At 41.6% G+C, this 21,396-nt stretch overlaps 1 protein-coding gene across 4 annotated transcripts in view; it reads right to left on the bottom strand.

Moving 5' to 3' along the window:
• Window positions 1–21,396, bottom strand: part of Smad5 (SMAD family member 5) — a 44,047-nt gene that overhangs the window by 9,588 nt on the left and 13,063 nt on the right. For all 4 annotated transcript variants that reach the window (XM_050143827.1, XM_050143825.1, XM_050143828.1 and 1 more), the window contains exons 2-4: window positions 8,928–9,489; window positions 3,469–3,720; window positions 2,466–2,585 (exon numbers count right to left, since the gene is read on the bottom strand). In XM_050143827.1, coding sequence (XP_049999784.1) covers window positions 2,466–2,585; window positions 3,469–3,720; window positions 8,928–9,330 — 775 coding nt within the window. In that variant the 5' untranslated portion in view covers window positions 9,331–9,489. The remainder of the gene's footprint in view (window positions 1–2,465; window positions 2,586–3,468; window positions 3,721–8,927; window positions 9,490–21,396) is intronic.

Raw genomic sequence — 21,396 nt, 5'->3', positions numbered from 1 at the left:
AATCCCAGCCCTAGAGAGAATTAAAAATGGGAGGAAACAGCTCTCAGAGACACAGTCTCCTTCTGAGATTCCAGGAGGTAGGATCGCCATCTTAGACTGAGGTTGGGGTAAGAATCAGTGAGTGGCTGTTTTGCTTTTCAAATCTTCAGGTTGAAACCCAATTTCTTCTGATCCTGAGTTTTTATTAATTGAGCTTTTATTAATCATGGTTCAGAGGGGCCTGATCAGGCCACTCTTAAATGTAAACAAAATCCTTAGTTCTTCTCCAAACACACATTCCTATTTACAATGTGTACAGCATGAACTATCTCTTAAATCTTAAGTTATTTTTTAAGTAAGAGTTTCCTTTTTAATCTTTTCATATTTTATTATTAGCAATCAGGAAAAACCAGTCATATTTTGACTGGTTTAAGAATATCTTCAGTTAAGTAACTGATTTTGCAGCTATATAGTTCTTCCCTCCCCAAAACACTTGAACATCAACATAATCCAACCAAGCTGCCAATTTGTTACAAGGAAGGCCTTTTCTCCATCTTCCAGTGTTTTCAATTAGGCCTGAGTGCAGAAGCATCGGGCTCAGCACTATATTCCCACCACATTCTAAACACAAAATTAGTATGTTCCTTTAAAAAAAAATGCAAAGATTCTTTACTCCTTTTTATCAGCCACTTCACAAGCCCTTTCTCCAGTATCTACTGGTTCCAAAACCATAGCCATATTCTTAGGTATCTGTACAACAGCACCACATTCTAGGTATCAACTTCTGTATCAGTGGCTTCAGATGCTCCAGGAAACCCACGATGGCTGAGGTGAGCAACAGAACTCTATTTCTCACAGTCCTGGAGGCAAGGAATCCAGGCAACTTCCATGTTTAATGAGGGGCTACTTCCTGGTTTGTAGACCACTACCCTCCTGCTTTTTGCTAGCATAGCCTTTCCTTGGCTTGTGCTCAAGGACAGAGAGAGAACAAGGGAACTCCTCTTCTCATAGGGGCACTAGCCTCACTAGGATGACTCCATCCTTATGATCTCATTCAGACCCAATTACATCCCGAAAGCCCACATTTCCAAATACAACCAGACTGGGGCTTAAAGTTCTCTACTTAACTTGGGAAGACACAATCCCAAAGGCAGCAGCAACAGCACCTCTGAAACAGGTCTACAGTAAACCAATACAGGTTTAAATTAGTCAAGTCAAACTCTTTTCCAGCAACTTGATGAAAATGCATAAGTACATTAGTATCTGTACGTCAGTACTCTATAGGGCGTACAAATGAAATCCAGTGAGTGCCTCACACCCATTGGGTACAATAACCCTTCAAAAGCTAGGCGGTAACAGTACTGGGACGGTATGGAGAAGCTAGACTTTAGATAGAAAGTAGACAGATATTGGCAGCCACACTGGAAAAGTCTGGCTATTCTCAAATAGTTAAGCTTACCTTCTGATCAGAAATTCTGCTCATAGGCATCTACCCAAGATTAAAAAAAAAAAAAAAAAAAACAGTACCTACACAAAGCCCTGTACACAGTGCTCTAAGGGTGCAGCTACTCAGAATACTAATCCAACTGCAACCACTCAAAGGTCTGCTGAACACTCCTACACCATAGGCGACCTTGACACACTGTGCTAAGTGAATGAAATACAATCTAAAGGATTATATTTGGAAGCTGTAGGGATGGCTCAGTGGTTTAGACCACATACTGTTTGAGGAGGACCCAGATTCAGTTCACAACACCCATACACGCATGCAGGCAAAGCATATACAGAGAACAAAAATAAATAAATCTTTAAATATATTATCTACCAGTGCACTTTTATTACACTATCTAGGAGGGGATTCCTCTCCTACCATGTGCCTCTTGGTAAACAAACTCAGGTCCCTGGCATGATCATCAGGGTTAGCAGTACGTGCACTTACCCACTAATCCATCTCACTGTCCCCATGACGCTATATATGTATATATTTGGTTTTTTGAGACAGGGTTTCTCTGTAGCTTTGGGGCCTGTCCTGAAACTTCCTCTGTAGACCAGGCTGGCCTCGAACTCACAGAGGTCCACCTGCCTCTGCCTCCCAAGTGTTGGAATTAAAGGTGTACAATACCACCGCCTGGCCTTTTTTTTTCCCCATGACTCTATTTTATGAAATATTCAGAAAAATATCTGTATAGAGAACAGAGGTTTGTTGAACTCAGGGTGAGGTGGAAATCTCTTTGGAAAGGTTATGGCAATGTTTGTAAACTACATTTTGAACCAAAATTTCATATACTTGCCCAAACCACTGATCTGCACACTCAGTTGATTTTACAGCCATACTCCATTCACGCTGTTTGCACAAGTGACCAAGATTGGGAAATTAACTCAGTGGGAGATTATTTACCTAGAGTAGGAGGGCCCTGGGTTGGATTCCTAGCACTGTCAAGAAAAGTGGTCAAGCAGTTAAAGGAAGCAGGAAGCACTCTTCTCACCTCTGCTGGATATGCTGGGCATGATCTGAGGGATGACGGCACTGCTTGTGTCCATGGGCTGGGAGTTATCCTGTCCCATCTGATCCTCGGGGGGCATATAGGCAGGAGGAGGTGTATCCGCTAAGAGCAAAAAAATGAGACACATCCATTCCTCAAAGAAGACAGTCTTCATTCTGCTTAAAGCTATTACTCTAAAAGCATTTTTAAATTGACAAGGTTATCAGCAGGATTCACTACAGAACAATGCACACACAGATATAGGACACTATACAAGAGCAGAAAAGAGCACACACAACCTCTCCAGCACACCTACTACAAGCCTACATTAACTTGGACCCTCGGTAATCCCGGATACCAGGAACAACACTAAAGTGGAACCAAGGTCAAAAATTTTCTCTTTCTTTTAAAGCTATCTATGTTCAAAGAAACTGCAGCTAACACAGCAATGTGCGGCCACAGACCACCTTGGACACATACTACAGGTACATTTTCAATTGCCATCATTATCATCACATACTGCAGTGTCCTCTAAAACTGTGTCCCTTCAAAATGCACTTTTTGAAGTTATCTCATTCTTTTGTAATGCCCCCAAATAACTAACATGCCCCATTAAATGACAGAGCAATTAGCTTCGGAAACGTTAACGAAATTTTGGCCTGCCAACACTCAAAGTTGTGAATTTTTGCGAAAGCTACAGCTAGATCTTTTTGTTTCGATAAATATAAAACTGAATAGAAGTTGTCTTTTGCCTCAAGGTTTACACAGGATGTATTAAGACAGAGCTACATATAGCACTGAATCTAAGATGAAAGTATTCATTTGAGACAACGCCTAACAGCAAATTAACATTTATACTTAATACCCTTATTTCCAGATTTTTGAACATAATGGAACTTGAAAAATAAACTCTACTTCTTGTAGAAATAAATTCCTAAAGAAAATGTCCCCCACAGCAATCTCACTCAGAAGCAGCCCTTCAAACAATTCCCACTCTCAGTCTTACCTGGGAGCTGAAATGGGCTTCCTGGTGCAGAGCTTGCTGGGGAGCTGGGGTATGTGCTGCTGGCGGGGGAAGGGGGGTAGGGGCTGTTAGGAGACAAGGGGAAAGGGGTGCTGTTGGGCTGCTGGAAGGAATCCGGAAACGTGGCGTTGTGTGGCATGTGCGGTTCATTGTGGCTCAGGTTCCTAAACTGAACCAGAAGGCTATGCTGCGGATTGAATTCATTGTGGCGAGGCACTAACACTGGAGGTAAGACTGAAAGAAAAACAACAGCCAGTCAGGAACACTTAAGGGGCTGGAGGAGAAAAGAGAAGCAAGCTGTGATTAAAGTTAACTGATGGGGGCAGTGTTCTGTAGAATCTGAATCTGTGTTTACATCAGAACCAAACCAAAAGCCCTCTGGCATTTAGCCTATATGAGGGACTCCAGAAGCAGAAATTCAGAAAGGATGCCATTCTCCATGTAAGCCATTTCAAAAGCAGTTAGAATAAGAAACATTTAATGCAATTAATAAGAACTCAAGAAGTGAGCATATCTAGCCAGCAGGAAACCAAATACATGGAAAGGGTAACACCTGATGCAACAAGAGGATTTCCCATGAGAAAGCTAGGAGAGAAGAGAGGCGGTGAGGAGGGAGGAAACAGCGAGTTGGTCTAGCACCGATCTAGGCAGAGGTTAAGACTAGGGAGGAAGTGGAGGTCAGCATGCGGTGCCCTGAGCATTTCCAGTTGGTCAGAGAGCTCACGTTCAGCATTCAGCAAACTGGTAAGGCTCTCCTCGTCCATCCAACAACCCTCCAGAGTGAGAGCCTGCTCACAGTCAGCCCTCTAAATACAATCATAAGGACACATGTAACAACCTCTCAGAATGTAATCGAGTAGTTTCCTTTATCCGAATGTCCATCTCTAAAGACCCCAACTATAATGAGGAACAGCTGATTATCTTCTGCAGGAAAGTAAATGTACCGATTATCTCTTTCACAATGTTCTTTTAGTTGTCAATGTTAACTCCATTTCAGGGGGAAGAAAAAGAATTTAATTTGACTCTGGACTATGCAGCAGCAACAAAATCAAATATATATGCTAACCAGGTCATCCTTCACCTCTCAGAAGTAAAGACACACATAAGGATCCTGCAGCCAGTGCTCTGCTCTCTTATGTAGTAACAACAGCTATCGCTAGAGAAAGGCGAGACAGCTGCCTGCAGAGCAGAGTAGAAATTAGGAAGGATTTATACTTAGCTATCCAGCAATCTGAAAAACAGTAAAATAACTAAAGAATTCAGTTCAGTCAAGGTATTTTTGTAGGCATAATTAAAATCCCTGTTTTCCCTCTCATTTGTATACTATCTATGCAAAAGATTTTATTTTTTTTTATTTTCACATAAAATAATATGTGGAGAGTAAGAGACAAGTCTAACATATTTAGTAAGAGATGACAGCATGCAAGGATTTTGAGCGCTTTCTGTTGTAACTCCTCCACAGACCTTGTTTACGCTGGGCACTGCGATGCATCCTATATGCATACTATGATAAACTGTTATTATTGATTCTATGACATTATTTATAAACTTCTCTTATGGTAAATGAAGCAACTGTTTTTGTTGGTGGGGGAAACTCAAACAGTCTTGCTGCACAGACTAGCCACAAACACAGCAATCCTACTGCCTTGGCCTCCCAAGAACTATGACTACTAGCTGAGGCATCTTTCTTATAGTAGTCTAGCCCTTTCTATTTCCCTAATCTATTAAAAATTGGGTTAAGAGGCTGGAGAGACGGCTCAGTAGTTTAATCCTTTAATCCCAGCACTCGGGAGGCAGAGGCAGGCAGATCTCTGTGAGTTCAAGGCCAGCCTGGTCTACAGAGCTAATTCCAGGACAGGCTGAAAAGCTACAGAGAAACCCTGTCTCAAAACACCAAAAAAAAAAAAAAAAAAAAAAAAAAAAAAAAAAAAAAAAAAAAAAAAAAGAGAGAGAGAGAGAGAGAGAACCTAGGTTTGATTCCCATCACCCACACGGCAGATCATAACAGTCTCTAACTCCACTTTTACAGGATCTGATGCTGTCTTCTGGCTTCTTCAGGCACACAAGATGCTGGCAAAATACCCATACACATAAAACCTATTTTTTAAAATCTGGGCTCAGTTGGTATGTAGTGTTACTACATATGCATGTCCTATACACTATCATACATACATATTATACACACACACACAAAATCAATTGAGGAATCAAGTATACTGTGCATTTTCCTCCTGAGCAGTGTTTTTTGTTAAAGTTAATGATTTCCTTAATTTTAAGTACACATCACTCACATTTCCAGTATCCTAACCCACTTGTCAGAGCCCGTCAATAGCACCTTTTTCAGATGCTATAAATCAAACAATTATGGACTTGCTGTGTTGTGTTCCTCTGGAGTGTTCAGTCCTTTGCTCTATCTGTCCTAGTTGCTGCTTAGGACTGTTTCTCTGGCTGGGTCCCCTTTCCTGACTTTGCCCTCTACTTGCTTCCTAAGAACGGAATGGAAAACATGTATGAAATTATTCTCCCTTTCATGTCTCTACATACAGAAATCCAGGCCATAGTTTCCTTCTGGATTTTGAAGATAAATGATTCATTTTCTTCTAGGATCCAGAATTGGATTAAGAAATGCAATAATTTAGATTTCTAGCTTTTGTTTGTTCTTGTTTTTATGTGCCCTATATTTTCTTTCTGGAAGCTTTCAGAATATCCATACACATGATTAACTAGAACTCTATCAGTAGGTCTTTTTCAGTCCTTTTGCTAATTACTTGGCTCTTGCATTTTCAGTTCAAAGTAGCTGCAACAGTGTTTACTGAAAATTTTCTCCTCCCACTCCCCATATGCTCTGTTTCCAGAATGGATCCCTCTGGAGAAATGATCTTGATTTGAAACTGACTGGGGCTACATAATGTTTAAGCACTTAGATCCACACTGACTCAAACAATCTCCCCCAAAACACAGTTAGGTTGTTAGTACTGTCTCCATCAAGGAGATTTTGTATCCTGCCTGAGGACAGGTAATAACTATATAGTAAAACCATAACTCTAGAAACCAACCTCTCAGCCACCAGATAATACTTTCTAGTCAAAAAAATACTGGAACATTTAGGTTGGCCTTACTTTTCTAGGCTCATTATACCTCCCATCTTTTTCTCACGCATTCACTGTGTGCTCTGTGTAAGTTAAGACTTAAGAGTTAATAGACTTCAATGCCATGAAAAGTCATGGCTTTCTGTCTACCTCTACAACAAACGAAGCCCAGAATTAGGAGAGCACTTCTGTTCATGAGTGCTCAAAACTGCTCACTGTCACCATAATCAGCAACACCCTTTTTACTAGCACAGACCAGGAGATGAGGCATCTACTGTCCTTCCTGCTTGGTCAAGGAGGAACACCAATCACTCCTGAATAAGGCTACACCCTCCCAAGACGTGTGGGCGGGGGACCAATATGAGGTTTCTATAGTCTTTTTCTAGCAACTCAACTAGCGAGCTATTTCTGAAGTTATTGTAAAGTATCATAATTGCTCCCGTCCTTTCCACAGAACAATAAAGTGGATTAAAAGAAAGACAATTGTACTGACCACTGTCGATTACACTTTGACTATGAGAAGGAACAGACAAAATCCTTACATGGATTGCTAGTAAATACCTAGTTTGAGAATTTTTCAATTTTCAGACAATATTCTTCCTTTAAATCTGCCTTGTTCTTTCTTCCTCAGTTCCCTCACACCAAGGCTCTTCTTGGGCTCCATAAGAAACTGAGACCCTTCTCAAATAAGAACTGCAACTCACAGCTGAACTGTAACACAAGTTTCTGCATCCAACCACACAGGCTTGCATTGCAGTTCTTCTAGTACGGAAGACAGGCTCTGGGTATTCATGAGCTTGGACAGTCCTCTCTCTCTCCAGCATGCGACCGAGGACTTGCTTCCAGCCAACAGAATTATGGCAAAGTAATGGGGGTGCAAGGTCACACTGCTAAGAACTCAATGCCCTCTAGTAGGAAATGCTCTTCCTGGCTCTGAAGAAATAACATGCATGCTCTGAGAAGCCTCTGTAGAGAGCAACTGTGACAGTGCGAGGGAACGGCAGTGTAGAACACACAGAAAGGTGAACTCCTGACACAGTCTCCAGCCGACAGTCAGCCAGAGTCCAGGGGCCTCCACAGGAACTGAATCTTGTCAGTAGCACAGGAACCCCTTACCTGTCTGAACTTCCAAAAAAAACCAAGCCCTGACAGACACCTTGATTAGAAACTCAAAAAAGATGCTGTTAAGGGTAGTCACCTGTTAAGGGTAGTTCAGATGCCTGAACCCCAGAAACTGTAAGGTAATAAATGTGTGTTGTGCTTAAACTACCACAGGTACGGTTATTTATTGTTCATCAACAGATAAAGATCCCAACTAGTATCTCAGCTGCTATAGAAAATCTTGAGAAGTTCATGCACCAGAAAATTCACAACATGGCAATGCTGGGAGGTGGGGCCTAACAGGAAGCGATGAGGTAGTACCTGTGGAGGTGGACTCCTTGGTGACTTGGGCTGGGGGGTAGCCCATGGGGCCCATGCCTAACATGCACGAGACTGGTCTGGATCCCAGCACCACAGGTGTCCTTACGGACGCTCTAGCTTCACTCGGTCCTTCTCTGTCTCACCCACACCTGAGCACTGCTCGGAGCACAGTTGATTATGAGGCCCGCACCAGACAGTCTCCTAATCCTGGACTTTCTACCCCCAGGATTTCTATTGTTAATCTTTAACAAAGGCTCATGTAAACTTTTAGCTAATAAACCTAGGTAAGTGCAAATCAGAGAGACATGTTGGCTGTGTTTTGGAGTCTTCTCAGCAGAGTGAACTTTTCCAGTCTGTGGTATTCTGCTATAGCATCAATAAAAGGACTAATATATAATTCACTGATTAAAAAGAAAAATACTGGCCAGTACCTACTAACAACTAGTGAAGGGAACTGTCCTAGGCAATGAAAATTGAGTAACAAGATCCAGGAAGACCTCCTGACTCCTGGAAATAGCCCGCTGATCTCCACGTGTCATCTCATATGCAAGCACGCAAGCACACACACACGCACACAGTAAATGTAACAATAAAGACTTGTAAGATGTAAAGCCAGAAAAACAGTTGCTGCACGACAGCCCAGTTCCCAATCAAACAAGGAGCAGGATCTAGTGTGAACATGGGACATGGGTTTAGCATTCAGAGATGTCAGCCACAGAAAAGAAGCGGGTGTTAATAGAGACAGTGAGTTCTAGCAGCCAATCAAGAGCTTAATGTTCAAAAAAGCTAAATTTAAAACCTAGTATTCCTCCTAAGATGAAATCTTTAACGAAGGCTAATGTAATAAGCCTAGTTACATGCAAATCGGTAAGAGCCATGTTGGGTTTTTGGTGGTTTATTCTTAATTCTTCTCAGCGAAGTGAAACCTACCTGGACTTTCCACTCTCTTATAGTGGTATGGATTGATACAGACTTCCTTTTGCTTAGATCCAAAAGGAAATTCACAAATATCCAATGGCTTTAGCTCATGATGACTCTGCAAATCTGGCCAGCGCCAAACACGGCAATATATGACATGGGGTAAGCCTTTTCTGTGAGAAACTTGCAGGCGTCCATCCAAGGACCTGGGGATAGTGACACATTTGCTTGGCTGTCCTGGGCTACTCAAGGCTTTCTCCAACTCCTCCATGGCGCCCTTCTTCTTCTTCAGCTTTTTCACTAAAGCATCGACTGCCTTTTCTGCCCATTTTTCTTCCTCATCACCTTGTTTCCAGCCCAACAATCGCTTCACGGCTGGACTAGTGAAAGAAAACAAGCTGGCCATTGACGTCATTTGATATGAATCTTCAGAGACTTTTCTGTAATCAAAGTCAGTAGATATGAGAAGCCAAGATCACAGATGGAAAGTCACATGCAGGTCTCAAGCAGAAGGTCCAAGTGGCGACAAGGAGTGACATTTAACTTTACAGGTGCCATACGCTTCTTTCAAGTCCTGAAAGAGAGGGGAAAAGGAGACTAATTAAATCTAAGAACACTAATTGGCATAACTGAAAAGTACATTTGCTGTCATAAAAAAAAAAAAAAACAGAAAGGCATCCAAAGCCAGAAAACAAAAATGTCTGTAAACTTCTGTAGCCATTCACTCCTGTCTCCAGAACACAAGCAGCTCAGCTGCAAAGCAAAGGTCAAAGAAGCCATGGCAGACAGAGACAGGTGCATCTCTTGAGTTCGAGGAAAGCCTGAGCTACATAGTAAGGGTAAGTTTCAGGACAGCCAGCCCCCCCCCCAAAAAAAATCGTGGATTCACCAAACTGTCAAACACAGCCTAACACATACCACTACCAGGAAAGTGTCAACTATCTATTTTTAGAATGAAGAACGCTAAAGAGATTTAGAAAATAAATGTTATTCAACTCCTCAAAATGTCAGTTTGTACTTTATAATGACTACTGGCTTCTATATTTAAGCACATTAGTTAAGGAAGATGCTTTATCAAGAAGCCCTTGGAAATAGCAAGTGAAGTTCTGTGCCATGGTGCTCTGTAGTGACATTTCATTTTATTTTAATAAAGAAAGCTTGCCTGAAGTTCAGAGCACTGATCAGTCTTACAGACCAGGCAGTGGGGACACACACCTCTAATCCCAGTAGCCACACTAGTTTGCCACAGAAACCAAGCAGGTAGTGGTGCATCCTTTCATCCCAGCACTAGAGAGGAATATAAGATGGGAGGAGACAGCGCTCAGTCTCAGTCTCATTCTGAGATTCCTGGAGGCAGGATCGCCATTTCGGACTGAGGTAGAGGTAAGAGCCAGTGGTTGGCTGCTTTGCTTTTCTGACCTCCAGGTTGAGTCCCATTTGTGTGTCTGGGTTTTTATTAATCATGCTACAGTGCTCTAGTGCTAAGACTGGGTAAAATTACCTGTAGAACACTATAGTGCCAACTGCAAACAGTAACACTGTGAAATAACAGGAAAATGTTTAGAAAAGAACACCAACTTTAAAAAAAAAATGATTCTTCACGTGCTGTTTAACCAAGACAGGGAAGGAACACCATAAATTCATTATATGAGGCCTTACCCGAAACAAAAACCAGGTAAGAGCCTAAGAAGGAAGGAAGGAAGGAAGGAAGGAAGGAAGGAAGGAAGGAAGGAAGGAAGGAAGGAAGGAAGGAAATAATATAAGACCAATATCCCTAAACATTACACAAAATTCTCAATAAAATTCTTACAAACCTAATTCAAAAATGCATTAAGAATTCATGTAGTATCATTACAGGAAGCCTGGAAGCATGATTCAATAACATACACAAAGCATTAAGTGTTAAATGTAACACAGCATTCAAACAGACTTAAAGACAAAAATCACAGTCATCTCAAGAGATGAAGAACAGGCCTCTGACAATGCACAAGACCCCTGCACTCCAACATAACAAAGACTAGCTGGGGCCGTAGCCGACTCTATGAATGCGGACATCTTGAGAGCATTTCCTCTGAGACTGAGGGTAAGGCAAGAAGGCATTCTCTCCACATTCCCATTCAGTGTCCAATGTCTTAGAGCAGCAAGACCAGAGAAAGGATACAAATAAAAAAATAAAAGAGGACAAGTTGTTCCAATTTCCAGACAACAGTTCCTATACTTAAGAAATTCTAAATGTTCCATCAGAAAAATTCTTGTATCTCTAAACCATCAGTAAAGAGGCAGGACCCAAAGTCAACATGCAAACAGTAGCTAATCTTTCTATCAACGGCAAACTTGCTGAGAAAGAAATCATTCACAATAGCTTTAAAAAAATAACGAATAAATCTACTAAAGAGGTGAGTGATCTCTAAAAATACAACTCTAAAGACACGGAAGAAATTGAATACATGGGTATATTCTCAGGATACTGCAAAAATGGTCCCATTGTTCAAAGAGATCTACAGATACAACACAATCGCCATAAAAATATAATGAAACACTTCGCAGAAATAGAAAAAAAAATTATCCTAAAATTCACATTGAAGTCCAAAGATTCCAAATAACCCCTAAGTAAAAAAACAGCCACTCTGGAAGTCAATCTCAAATTTACTACAGAGCCAGTATCTTTTGATACTAGCAGGAAACAGATGTGCAGGCCAATGGAGTAGAATCCAGGACCCATAGATAAACCTACACAGGAACAACCAATGATATACTCAAAAATAGAAGGCTTTCTCATCAAATAGCAAAGAAAATTTACACACAAACATGCAGAAGAATCTATTCAGAATGGGTCTAAGATCTCAACGCAAGACTGAAACGCTGACTGCTAGAGGAAACGGTAGATTAAAAACTTCAGATACAGACACAGTCAGAGACTTTCTTACAATGTCAGCAGCACAGGAAACATTCCCTAGAACTGACAAATAGGATACCGGGAACATAACAATCAACTGACGACAGGACAGGAGGTCAACCTTCAGCAGGCACACAGCAGGCAAGGGCTGCTACCTAGAGAAAAGAACTACAAATACTAACTCTAAGAACATCTCCAATCAAAAGGTGGGCTGATAAAATAGACAGTTTTCAAAAGAGGAAATACAAATGGCCAATAAATGTTTGGTTATGTGTTCAACATCCTTACCCATCTGGGAAATACAAATGAAAACTACATGGAGATTCTCTTACTCAGACAGAATGGCATCATCAGCAAATGCTGGAGAGGGAGAACCCTTGCTTGCTGCAGATGGGACTGTCAACGGCACAGTCACTTGTAAATCACTATGGAGGCTCCTGAAGAATTAAACATCAAACTACCATTTGACTCAGCTGCACCACTACAAGCTCTGTGCTCAAAGGGCTATTAATATTCCAAAGAGGAGGGAGGGAGGAGCAAAACATTTATGATAATACAGACCAAACGGAACTCTTACATATTGCAGCTCAGCCACTTTGGAAAATGTTTGACAGCATCCATTATGCTAAACAATGACCCTTGTGGTCCAACAATTTTATTTCCAGGTATATGTCCAACATAATGAATGCTGTGAACGAAAGCAACAAGCGTATGTCTACAGTATGTAAAAGGCCCAAATCATGGAAATTTCAAGTGATATATCACACCTGACACAAAATATAACTGAACTTTTGATAGAAAAATGAAAATACATATATCATTGCATTTATATTGACATTCAAAACTAGGCAAAACTAACGGCGAGCTTTAGTGACTTCCACTGGTCCTAAGAGGAGCACCCAAAGCCCTCTGTGGAAACTGAAATTATATCTTAATATGAGATTGAGGCTACAGATACCTGTAAGTTCTGTATCTTCATCACACGGCACACTGTCAGTTAGGTTAGTCCAAGTCACCCTGTGCATGCTGACAAGGGACCTCAGTTCTCCCAGACCAGAAACAAAAGATGTGTTATCATTCACAGCACGCAAAGCAGCATAAACGTCAACAGGATTCCAGGTTTCCTTTGTCTCTAAGATGCTCAAAAAAAATGCCGAAGGTTCCAACAGATGGTTTTGACTCCATGGGTCTATCTACAAATACTGAGCTTTTTGAGTCTCCTACTTTTGTGGTCAGAAGCCATCAAACACCATATTCTTTTCAAAGGACTCAAGAGTAATTTGACTATGAAAAGATTAATAGAAGCCCTTGGGGGAATATAACACACACACAAATATACACATACACACAGAGATGACAGAAAGATATTAAGATATAAATGTTTAGGATGTTTTTATGAAGGATCTCACTCTGTGGCCAGTTTGGTTCCCAGACTGGCCCTAAAGTCTTGATTCTTCTGCTTCTTCCCTGAGCACTAGGATTACAGGCATGAGCCAGCACATGACTCTTTACACATATTTTTGAAAGATAAAAACTTAATGCTGATGCTGTAAATACCATACTGAAGGATGATTTGCTAACTATTCTGTGGAAAATTCAATCTATTTGTTCACTGCTTATCATAATAATTCATATTTATAATGTAATGTTTCCTTCTAATTGAGAATTTTCTTTTCACAATAAAATCCAAGAAGTGGTCAGGCATGGTGGCAAACCCCTTTAATCCCAGCATTCAGGAGACAGAGGCAGGCAGATCTCTGTGAGTTCCAGGCCAGCCTGGTCTACAAAGAGAGTTCCAAGACAGCCAGGGCTCTGTTACAGAGAAACCCTGTTTCAAAAAAAAATCAGAAGAAAAAAAATATCCAAGAAGTAGGGGACTGAAAAAAAAAAACAGTTCAGTGGTTAAGATCACTAACTACTCTTTCAGAGGAGCTGGGTTCAATTCCTAGCACCCATATGGCAGCTCACAGCTATCTGTAATTCCAGTTCCATGGGACCCAACACCCTCACACAGACACATGCAGGCAAAACACCAGTACACATAAAATAATAAAATTTACAAATGCTCTACTGAAGGAATATTCCCTGATTCTTAAAAAAAAATAAATAAAATATCCAAGAAGAGCTTAATATACGCACTTTCCTGACCAGCTATCACTGTCACAGAGCAGTCAAAACACAGGGCAGAGCTTCTCTTTGTGGCTGTCACTGTTAGAATCTGTGAGAGGCATGGAGCATGGCACTGCTGGCAACCAATGGGATCTTGGTTACTCATAAGGGTTAAGTTTTTGCACTTTGAAAAAGAACACAGCTATTTCAAGAATCTCAGTATCTTCTTTTCTAAAAATGTAATTGCTGGGGCTGGCGAGATAGATGGCTCAGTGAAAAGCCCTCGCTGCTCCTGCAGAGGACCCCAATTTGGTTCCTAGCACATCTAGAGATTCACAACTACCTATAACCTGATGGGTACAATGACTCAGGCTTAGTCAAGCCTGACCATAATCACCACCGCTGTGGAAGGAGCAAAGCGGACAGAGCCACCACTGCAGTGAACTCGGAGCTGTGAGTTTTGAGTGGGAATTTCTGTGGCAGCAAAGTTCTCACCTAACAGGGTCACCACAGTGCACGAGGCACCAGTGCACACCCATTTCTCTACCCTTGCCAGGGGCAGGGCTGGATAGGAGACAGCTTGCTTTACTGACATTCACTGAGCATGCTAATGGGGACACCACTGACTGCATTCGTACTTAGTTATACACATCAGTCTAATAGGGTGGTGTAGGAGGTCCTTCTATGTGCTGTTTTTATTGGTTAATGAATAAAGAACTGGCTTGGCCTATAGCATGGGAGGAGGAAGACGTTAGAGAGACACTATGAGGCCGCTGCCAGAGTCAGACATGCCAAAACTTTGCCAGTAAGCCACTAACACATGGCAATATAGATTTATGGAGATGAGTTAAATTAATATGTAAGAGTTAGCCAATAAGAAGCTAGAGCTAATGGGCCAAGCAGTGATTTACTTAATACAGTTTCTATGTGATTATTTCAGGTCTAAGCTAGCAGGGTGGCTGGGACAAACAAGCAGGCCCTCTTCCTATAAATTGGCACCCATGTGGCCAACTAAAATCCACTTAAAAACCTGAGAGAGCTTAACTCTTGACACAAAAATACAGCATTTAACACAGCTTCTTGCCATTCATTGGCAGCATGCTGAAGCTCCCTTAAGAGAGGTTTCCCTGATTCAGCTGTGACCGTTTAAAAATGCCGGCTTTCTGAGCCATCCTGCCAGGCAGGAGGTCCGGCTATAGAACATTGGATGGGGATGGGGTTTGTGAGCAGACCACTGTAGCTTGCTTAATTGCCACAAGGACTGGCTGTGTGCCTCAGAATGGGGCTGTATGCATGGTTCTCAGAGGCGCAAGTGCCTTCACCATGCTGGACTGGGGGAGGGGGTAAAGCAAGGAGTACCGTATGTATCATAGTAATGGTGCAGTTAAGTTTCAAACTTGGCAGGCAAGCAGGGAGTACCATATATATCATAATAATATAGTGTCTTTGCAAGAGATTAAAATGTCCTAAAATTATTACTGAATATTCTAAAATTCCTTTTAATAATTACTAATTAACATTTTTCATTAACTGTACTTTATAAGTGAGTAAAATGTATGGCATATAAATTATACTCTAATAAATTGTTTAGATCTTTAAAACTGTTCATGTCATGGCACACTCAAATGCCAGGTTCTTCTACTTCAGTGGATTTTCTTTAAGTAATGTTTTATGTTAAAAATAGAACTCTATTACTTTTTATATTCCTTTGACTTCTCCAAAATATTTTTTATTACTTTAAAGTAAGATTATATAGTTTGAGAGACTAAGAATTATAGTTCAATACGTTTCTTTTTAAACTGGGTGTGACAACACTTAGCACACTATATCTCGTTCTCTTATCACTTCAGCCCAGTCTTCCCTCATCTGAGCTCAGTCTGCAGGAAATGAAGGCCCTCCCTGTATGCAGGGAAAAGTCATCAAGTTCCTTTGTACATCCTATAACCCAGAACACTGGGGTCACCAAGCATGGGACAGGGTTCTCACAATCCAAACAGGCAATGCTGCAGAAGTCACAACAGTGACTGTATCCTGTAAGACAGCCAGATGGCACAGGCTGAGGGACCAGAACCACAAGATTTCCCTGTCTCTCCTTGAGGATAACTAGAATCTTTTTTTAAAAAAAAATTATTTATTTATTATGTATACAACATTCTGTCTGTGTGTATGCCTGCAGACCAGAAGAGGGCATCAGGCCCCATTACAGATGGTTGTGAGCCACCATGTGGTTGCTGGGAATTGAACTCAGGACTTTGGAAGAGCAGGCAATGCTCTTAACTTCTGAGCCATTTCTCCAGCCCGATAACTAGAATCTTAGAAGGATTAACTTCCATCATGTTGCTGACACGTGACTAATTTTGAGACTAACTCACGAAACTCAAAACACATATGCAAATTTATTACATATAACTGGACACACATAGGACAAGCCTAAAAAGGAAAGGACAGAAATTTCTGAATTCTCTGGGATGCTTCCCCAAGGCAGATGTGCTCCTTCTATCTTCCTGAAACATTGTGTGTTTGTCTATCTAAAAGCTTAGACAACAATTACGTCTGCAACCACAATTACATTGCTGGCCATCAGCCTCTTCTCCCTGCCAGCAATATGGGAAGCGGGGTTGAAAGTCCTATTCCCAAGACCATGTGACTGAACATGCAGTGAGCTATTTAGCCTCAGGTACATCTGGAAAGGGTTGCTATAAGTCAGAAAGGCGGTCTTTCATCTGTATCTGAGATTGTTTCATCAATTACCACATAATGTTTTTTCATACTTAAGAAATTTGTTAGCAGTATGCCCTTCCATCAAGACTATATAGATGCCTTAGCCACGGTTATATTGTTAAAAGATGTCATGACCAAGGCAACTATTTTAAGAGACTCATTTAACTGGTGCTTGCTTATAGTTTAGTCGATTATCATCATGGTGGGGAGCATGGTGGGGAGCATGGCAGTGTGCAGGCACTGGGTGCTGGAGCAGCAGCTGAGAGTTAGACCGATCTATAGGCAGAGAGAGAGAGAGTTTCTAGTCTTGCATGGGCTTTTGAAACTTCAAAGTCCACCCACAGTAACATACTTTTTCCAATAAGACCACACCTCCTAATCCTTTTAATTCTTTTAAAAAGTGACACTCCCTGATGACTAAGCATTCAAATATATGCAAATATGGGGGCCACTGTTATTTAGACCACCACAATCTACTCCCTGGCCCCCATAGGCTTATAGCTGTTTCATGATGCAAAACTGCATTCTGGCCAACTTCAGAAGTCTCCAGTCTATCAGTCTCAACATTGTTTAAAACTTCAAAGTCTCTTCTGAGACTCATGGCAATCTCTTTACTGCAAACCCTTGTAAAATCAAAATCAAAAACAGATCACATACTTCTAACATACAACAGCACAAAACACACATTCCCATTCCAAAAGGAAGGAAAGAGGCTGTAGTGAGGAAACACTGGACCAAAGCAAGAACAAAACCAGCTAGGGACACTCCAAACTGCATCTCCATGTCTGATGTCAAAGCGCTCTTACAACTCCAACGCCTTTCAGCTTTGTTGACTGCAACACACTTCTTTCTCTTGGGTTGGTTCCACTCCCTGTCAGCAGCTCACCTCCGCAGGTATCCCACAACTCTGGAATCTCCAACATCTTGGGTCTCCAATACAACTCAGGTTTCACCTTCACAGCTTCACACAATGGCCTCTCTAGGCTTTCAGGCAGGGACACGCTTAATACACACCTGGCCTCAGCAGTCTTCCTTAGCAGTGAAGGGAGACTCCATAACCCCTTTTTTGTAACCTTGACTCTAAAGCCAGAAGCATGTGGCTGAAGCTGCCAAGTTCTGCTGCTTACTAGGAATGGAACATGGCCCCTAGTTTAAGCACATTTTTGTCAGCTTTCTGTTTTCAGAGGTTTCCTTCACCGATAAAGCTTTTCTTTAACTCCTTTTCACAGGCTGGAACTCAGTTGAGTGGGGTCTTGCCCTGAGGGCATCACTTCCTTTATTCATTTAGCATCAGGATTTTCTATAAACTTTTGATCTCTATGAGCACTGGATGCAGCTCCATTATACTTTCTGGTGCTCCTTTTCTCCTCAAACTGTACGTTTTGTACTTCTTTTTGTCGAGCTTCACCTTTTCATTACAGATCTCCATAAGGGAATTACTAATAACCAAAGGACAGCGCCAATGCTAGGTTATCTTGAAATCTCTTCTGCCAAAGCCATTAATCTAAAACTCAATTTAGCCTCAGACATTTTATTAGGACAGAGGCAAAAAGCAGCAACATCCTTTGCCAAATACCACAAGAATGGTCTCTAGTCAAATGTACTAATATTCTTCTTCTTTGAAACCCCTCGAGCCTGGCTGTAATTAATGATCTACATTGCTCTCATCCCACTAGCATGGCCCATTAAGCCCCACTTAAAGTGTTCAATTGCTTCCTAATCCAAATCCCAAAGTCCACATCCTGCCAACAAGCAGCATGGTCAGGCCTATCACAGCAATAGCCCACCCCTGGTACAACCAGGGGTGTCTTAGTGCCTGTTCTGTTGTGAAGACATACTATGACCAAGGCAACTACTGTAAGAGAAAGCATTTAACTGGGGCTTGCTTACAGTTTCAGAGATTTAGTTCATTACCATCATGGTGGGCAGTGTGGCAGCCTACAAGCAGATATGGTGCTGGAGCAAGAGCTGGGAGTTAGATCCTCCTGATCCAGAGAAACAGAAGATGTCTCTGGGCTTGGCATGGGCTTTTGAAACCTCAAATCCTACCCTCAGTGACAAACTTTCTCCAAAACCACATTTTTTAATCCTAACCCTTTTTTATTATTATTATTTTTTTTAATCCTAACCCTTTTAAACAGTGCCACCCCTGTGACTAAGCATTCAAATATGGGACCTTACATGGACCATTCTTATTCGAACCACCACAAGAGGTCTCGGGAGTATTTCAGCATAATCCCAGCAAACAGACAACCGGTGACTTGGACACACAGAAACATGTGTTGCTCCAATTATAATCCCATGACCTGCCATGGGCATTGCGTACCTTATCTCTGACTTATAAAAATATACACCACACATATATTAATAATACAGCTTATGTCTTCTGTTCTTTTTTCTTCCTTCCTTCCTTCCTTCCTTCCTTTCTTTCTTTCTTTCTTTCTTTCTTTCTTTCTTTCTTTCTTTCTTTCTTTTTCGTTTTTCAGGATAGTGTTTCTTTGTATGTCCCTGGCTGTTCTGGAACTCACTCCATAGATCAGGCTGACCTTGAACTCAAAGATCCATCTGCCTCTGCCTCCCAAGTGCTGGGATTGAAATAAAGGCATGACTTTTCTGTCACTTCTTAGAAAACAGAGCACAAAACTAGATGGTAAGATACAGAAACTTCTGGGTGTGTTAAATTCCTTGAGATTTCTCTGGACTGCTCCTACTACTCACTGAATAAAATCCAGAGAAGCACACTGGACCCTTAACCAAAAGTGAAAGCCTTCTAAAACTAAGAGCTACCACAGGGATAGGGTCTAGGATAGTGGTAGAACATGAAGCCCTGGGTTTGATCTCTAGCACAACAAAAAAATGGGAGCAGAGAGAAAACATGTATCTGTGCATTACAAAAAAAAATATCACTATATTACATACACATTACAAAAGTTCCCACAGATATCTCTCTGAATTAAAACACTTCTTTTGGGGCTAGAGAGATGGCTCGGCGGTTAAGAACATTGCCTGTTCTTCCAAAGAGTTCAATTCCCAGCAACCACATGGTGGCTCACAACCATCCGTAATAAGGTCTGGTGCCCTCTTCTGGCCTGCAGGCATATACACAGAATATTGTATACATAACAAATAAATAAATAAAAAAATAATAAAGTCAGCCATCTTTAAAAATAAAAAATAAAATAAAACACCTCTTCTCCAGGAAGTCTCCGAGCCACCCAGCCTAAGGAATCCTAATGGACTTAAGGTATCCCACGTCTCACTTACAGTGCTTCCATTCCTGTATTTACATCTATCGACCCAATCTGCCCCAAGAAAACGAACATTCCAGAGGAAAAATAGCATTTGTCTTCATTCAGGACTACACAGCCAATAATAAATGTGCACTTGCACACACATGTACACACACATACCTGCAAGCACCTGTACATACATACACATTGCAATACAAGTGTGCATGTGCACACATGCACATTTTTTTCAAAAAAGAAAAGAAAGAAACATTTCTGGGCTGGAGAAATAGCGGAGCATTTGTACAAGGCACTAGAATCAATCCTAAGCAACATAAAAAGTAAGCATATAATTAAATTAAAATGTGTTTGTTTGGTCAAAAGTGAGACTCCAGCCCTCTAACACCCTATATCCAAAGAGTCTGGAATGTAATATTGTGTTGGACTCCAATTCCCAGCCTGTCAAGCACTGACCCCTTCCCACGGGGTATTTAGGCTCCACGGGAAAAAGGAACACATGGTCTCGGGGTTTTCATGGGCTCCTCTCCTCACCATGCTGTCTCGGTCCACCGAGAGCCGCATTTATTAAACACAGGTATTTTAATTTGGTCTAATCTGGTCTGATTGGTGTTCTTTGCACTGGCAGAGTGGCTTTTCTTAAGATTAATATTAAACAAATGGAGGTCCCACCAAAAAGAGTCTATTTTTTCCCACATGCCCAGGGCCTAGGGTCCAGGGCTGCCTGCTGGAAAATGCCCTTCCCGTGTGCCCTCTGCCAGGCAAGATCAGCTTCACTCAGTGAGTCCCCCTTTTAAACTGTATTGCAAGTATGGTCTTGGGGTGACCATTTGCTTTTTGGGTTTTCCACTAAAGTCACAGGCCCATGCTGGAATCCTGATCCACTTGGCAAAAGCCAGGAACTTTTGCTGAGATGGGACTTGGGTGTGGAAAAACTCCCCCCACACACACACACTCATTTCTCATGTACCCCCATTTTCACTCAAGGGCTCTGTTCAGTGAACACATCACAACAGGCTTGAGTCACAGAGGCATGCACTTCTAATGGGTTTCTTGTGATTCCAAGCCAATTATTCAAATGCCCTTAGACGGCCTTTTACAAAAAAATCCTTTTAAATTGGGGCTATCTAGGGCTGGAGAGCTGGCTCAGAGGGTAAGAGCACTTGCTGATCTTCCAGAGGTCCGAGTTCAATTCCCAGCAACCACATGGTGGCTCACAACCATCTGTAATGAGACCTGGTGCCTTCCTTGCCAGCAGTACATTGTATGTTTAATAAATAAATAAATCTTTTTAAAAAGGGGGGGCTATCTAACGTAAATTAACAATGCACCAAAAGCCCATGGTTTCTAAATGCACACTCTCGTCCCACCCCACTTCCGTGTGTGTGTGTGTGTGTGTGTGTGTGTGTGTGTGTGTGTGTGTCTATTCGCAGTGTTCTCGCCTCCCCCCCCCATTCACAGCCAGCGGTTTATCCTGCCCCCACTTCCATTAGGCAGTGAGGACCCCTGT

This window comes from Alexandromys fortis, unplaced genomic scaffold (genome assembly GCF_014885135.2).
Source record: "Alexandromys fortis isolate MF-2015 unplaced genomic scaffold, M_Fortis_MF-2015_v1.1 scaffold_1, whole genome shotgun sequence".
In the NCBI taxonomy this organism is placed as follows: domain Eukaryota; kingdom Metazoa; phylum Chordata; class Mammalia; order Rodentia; family Cricetidae; genus Alexandromys; species Alexandromys fortis.
Note: the sequence above shows the minus strand (reverse complement) of the source record. Positions and strands in the feature narration are given on the sequence as shown.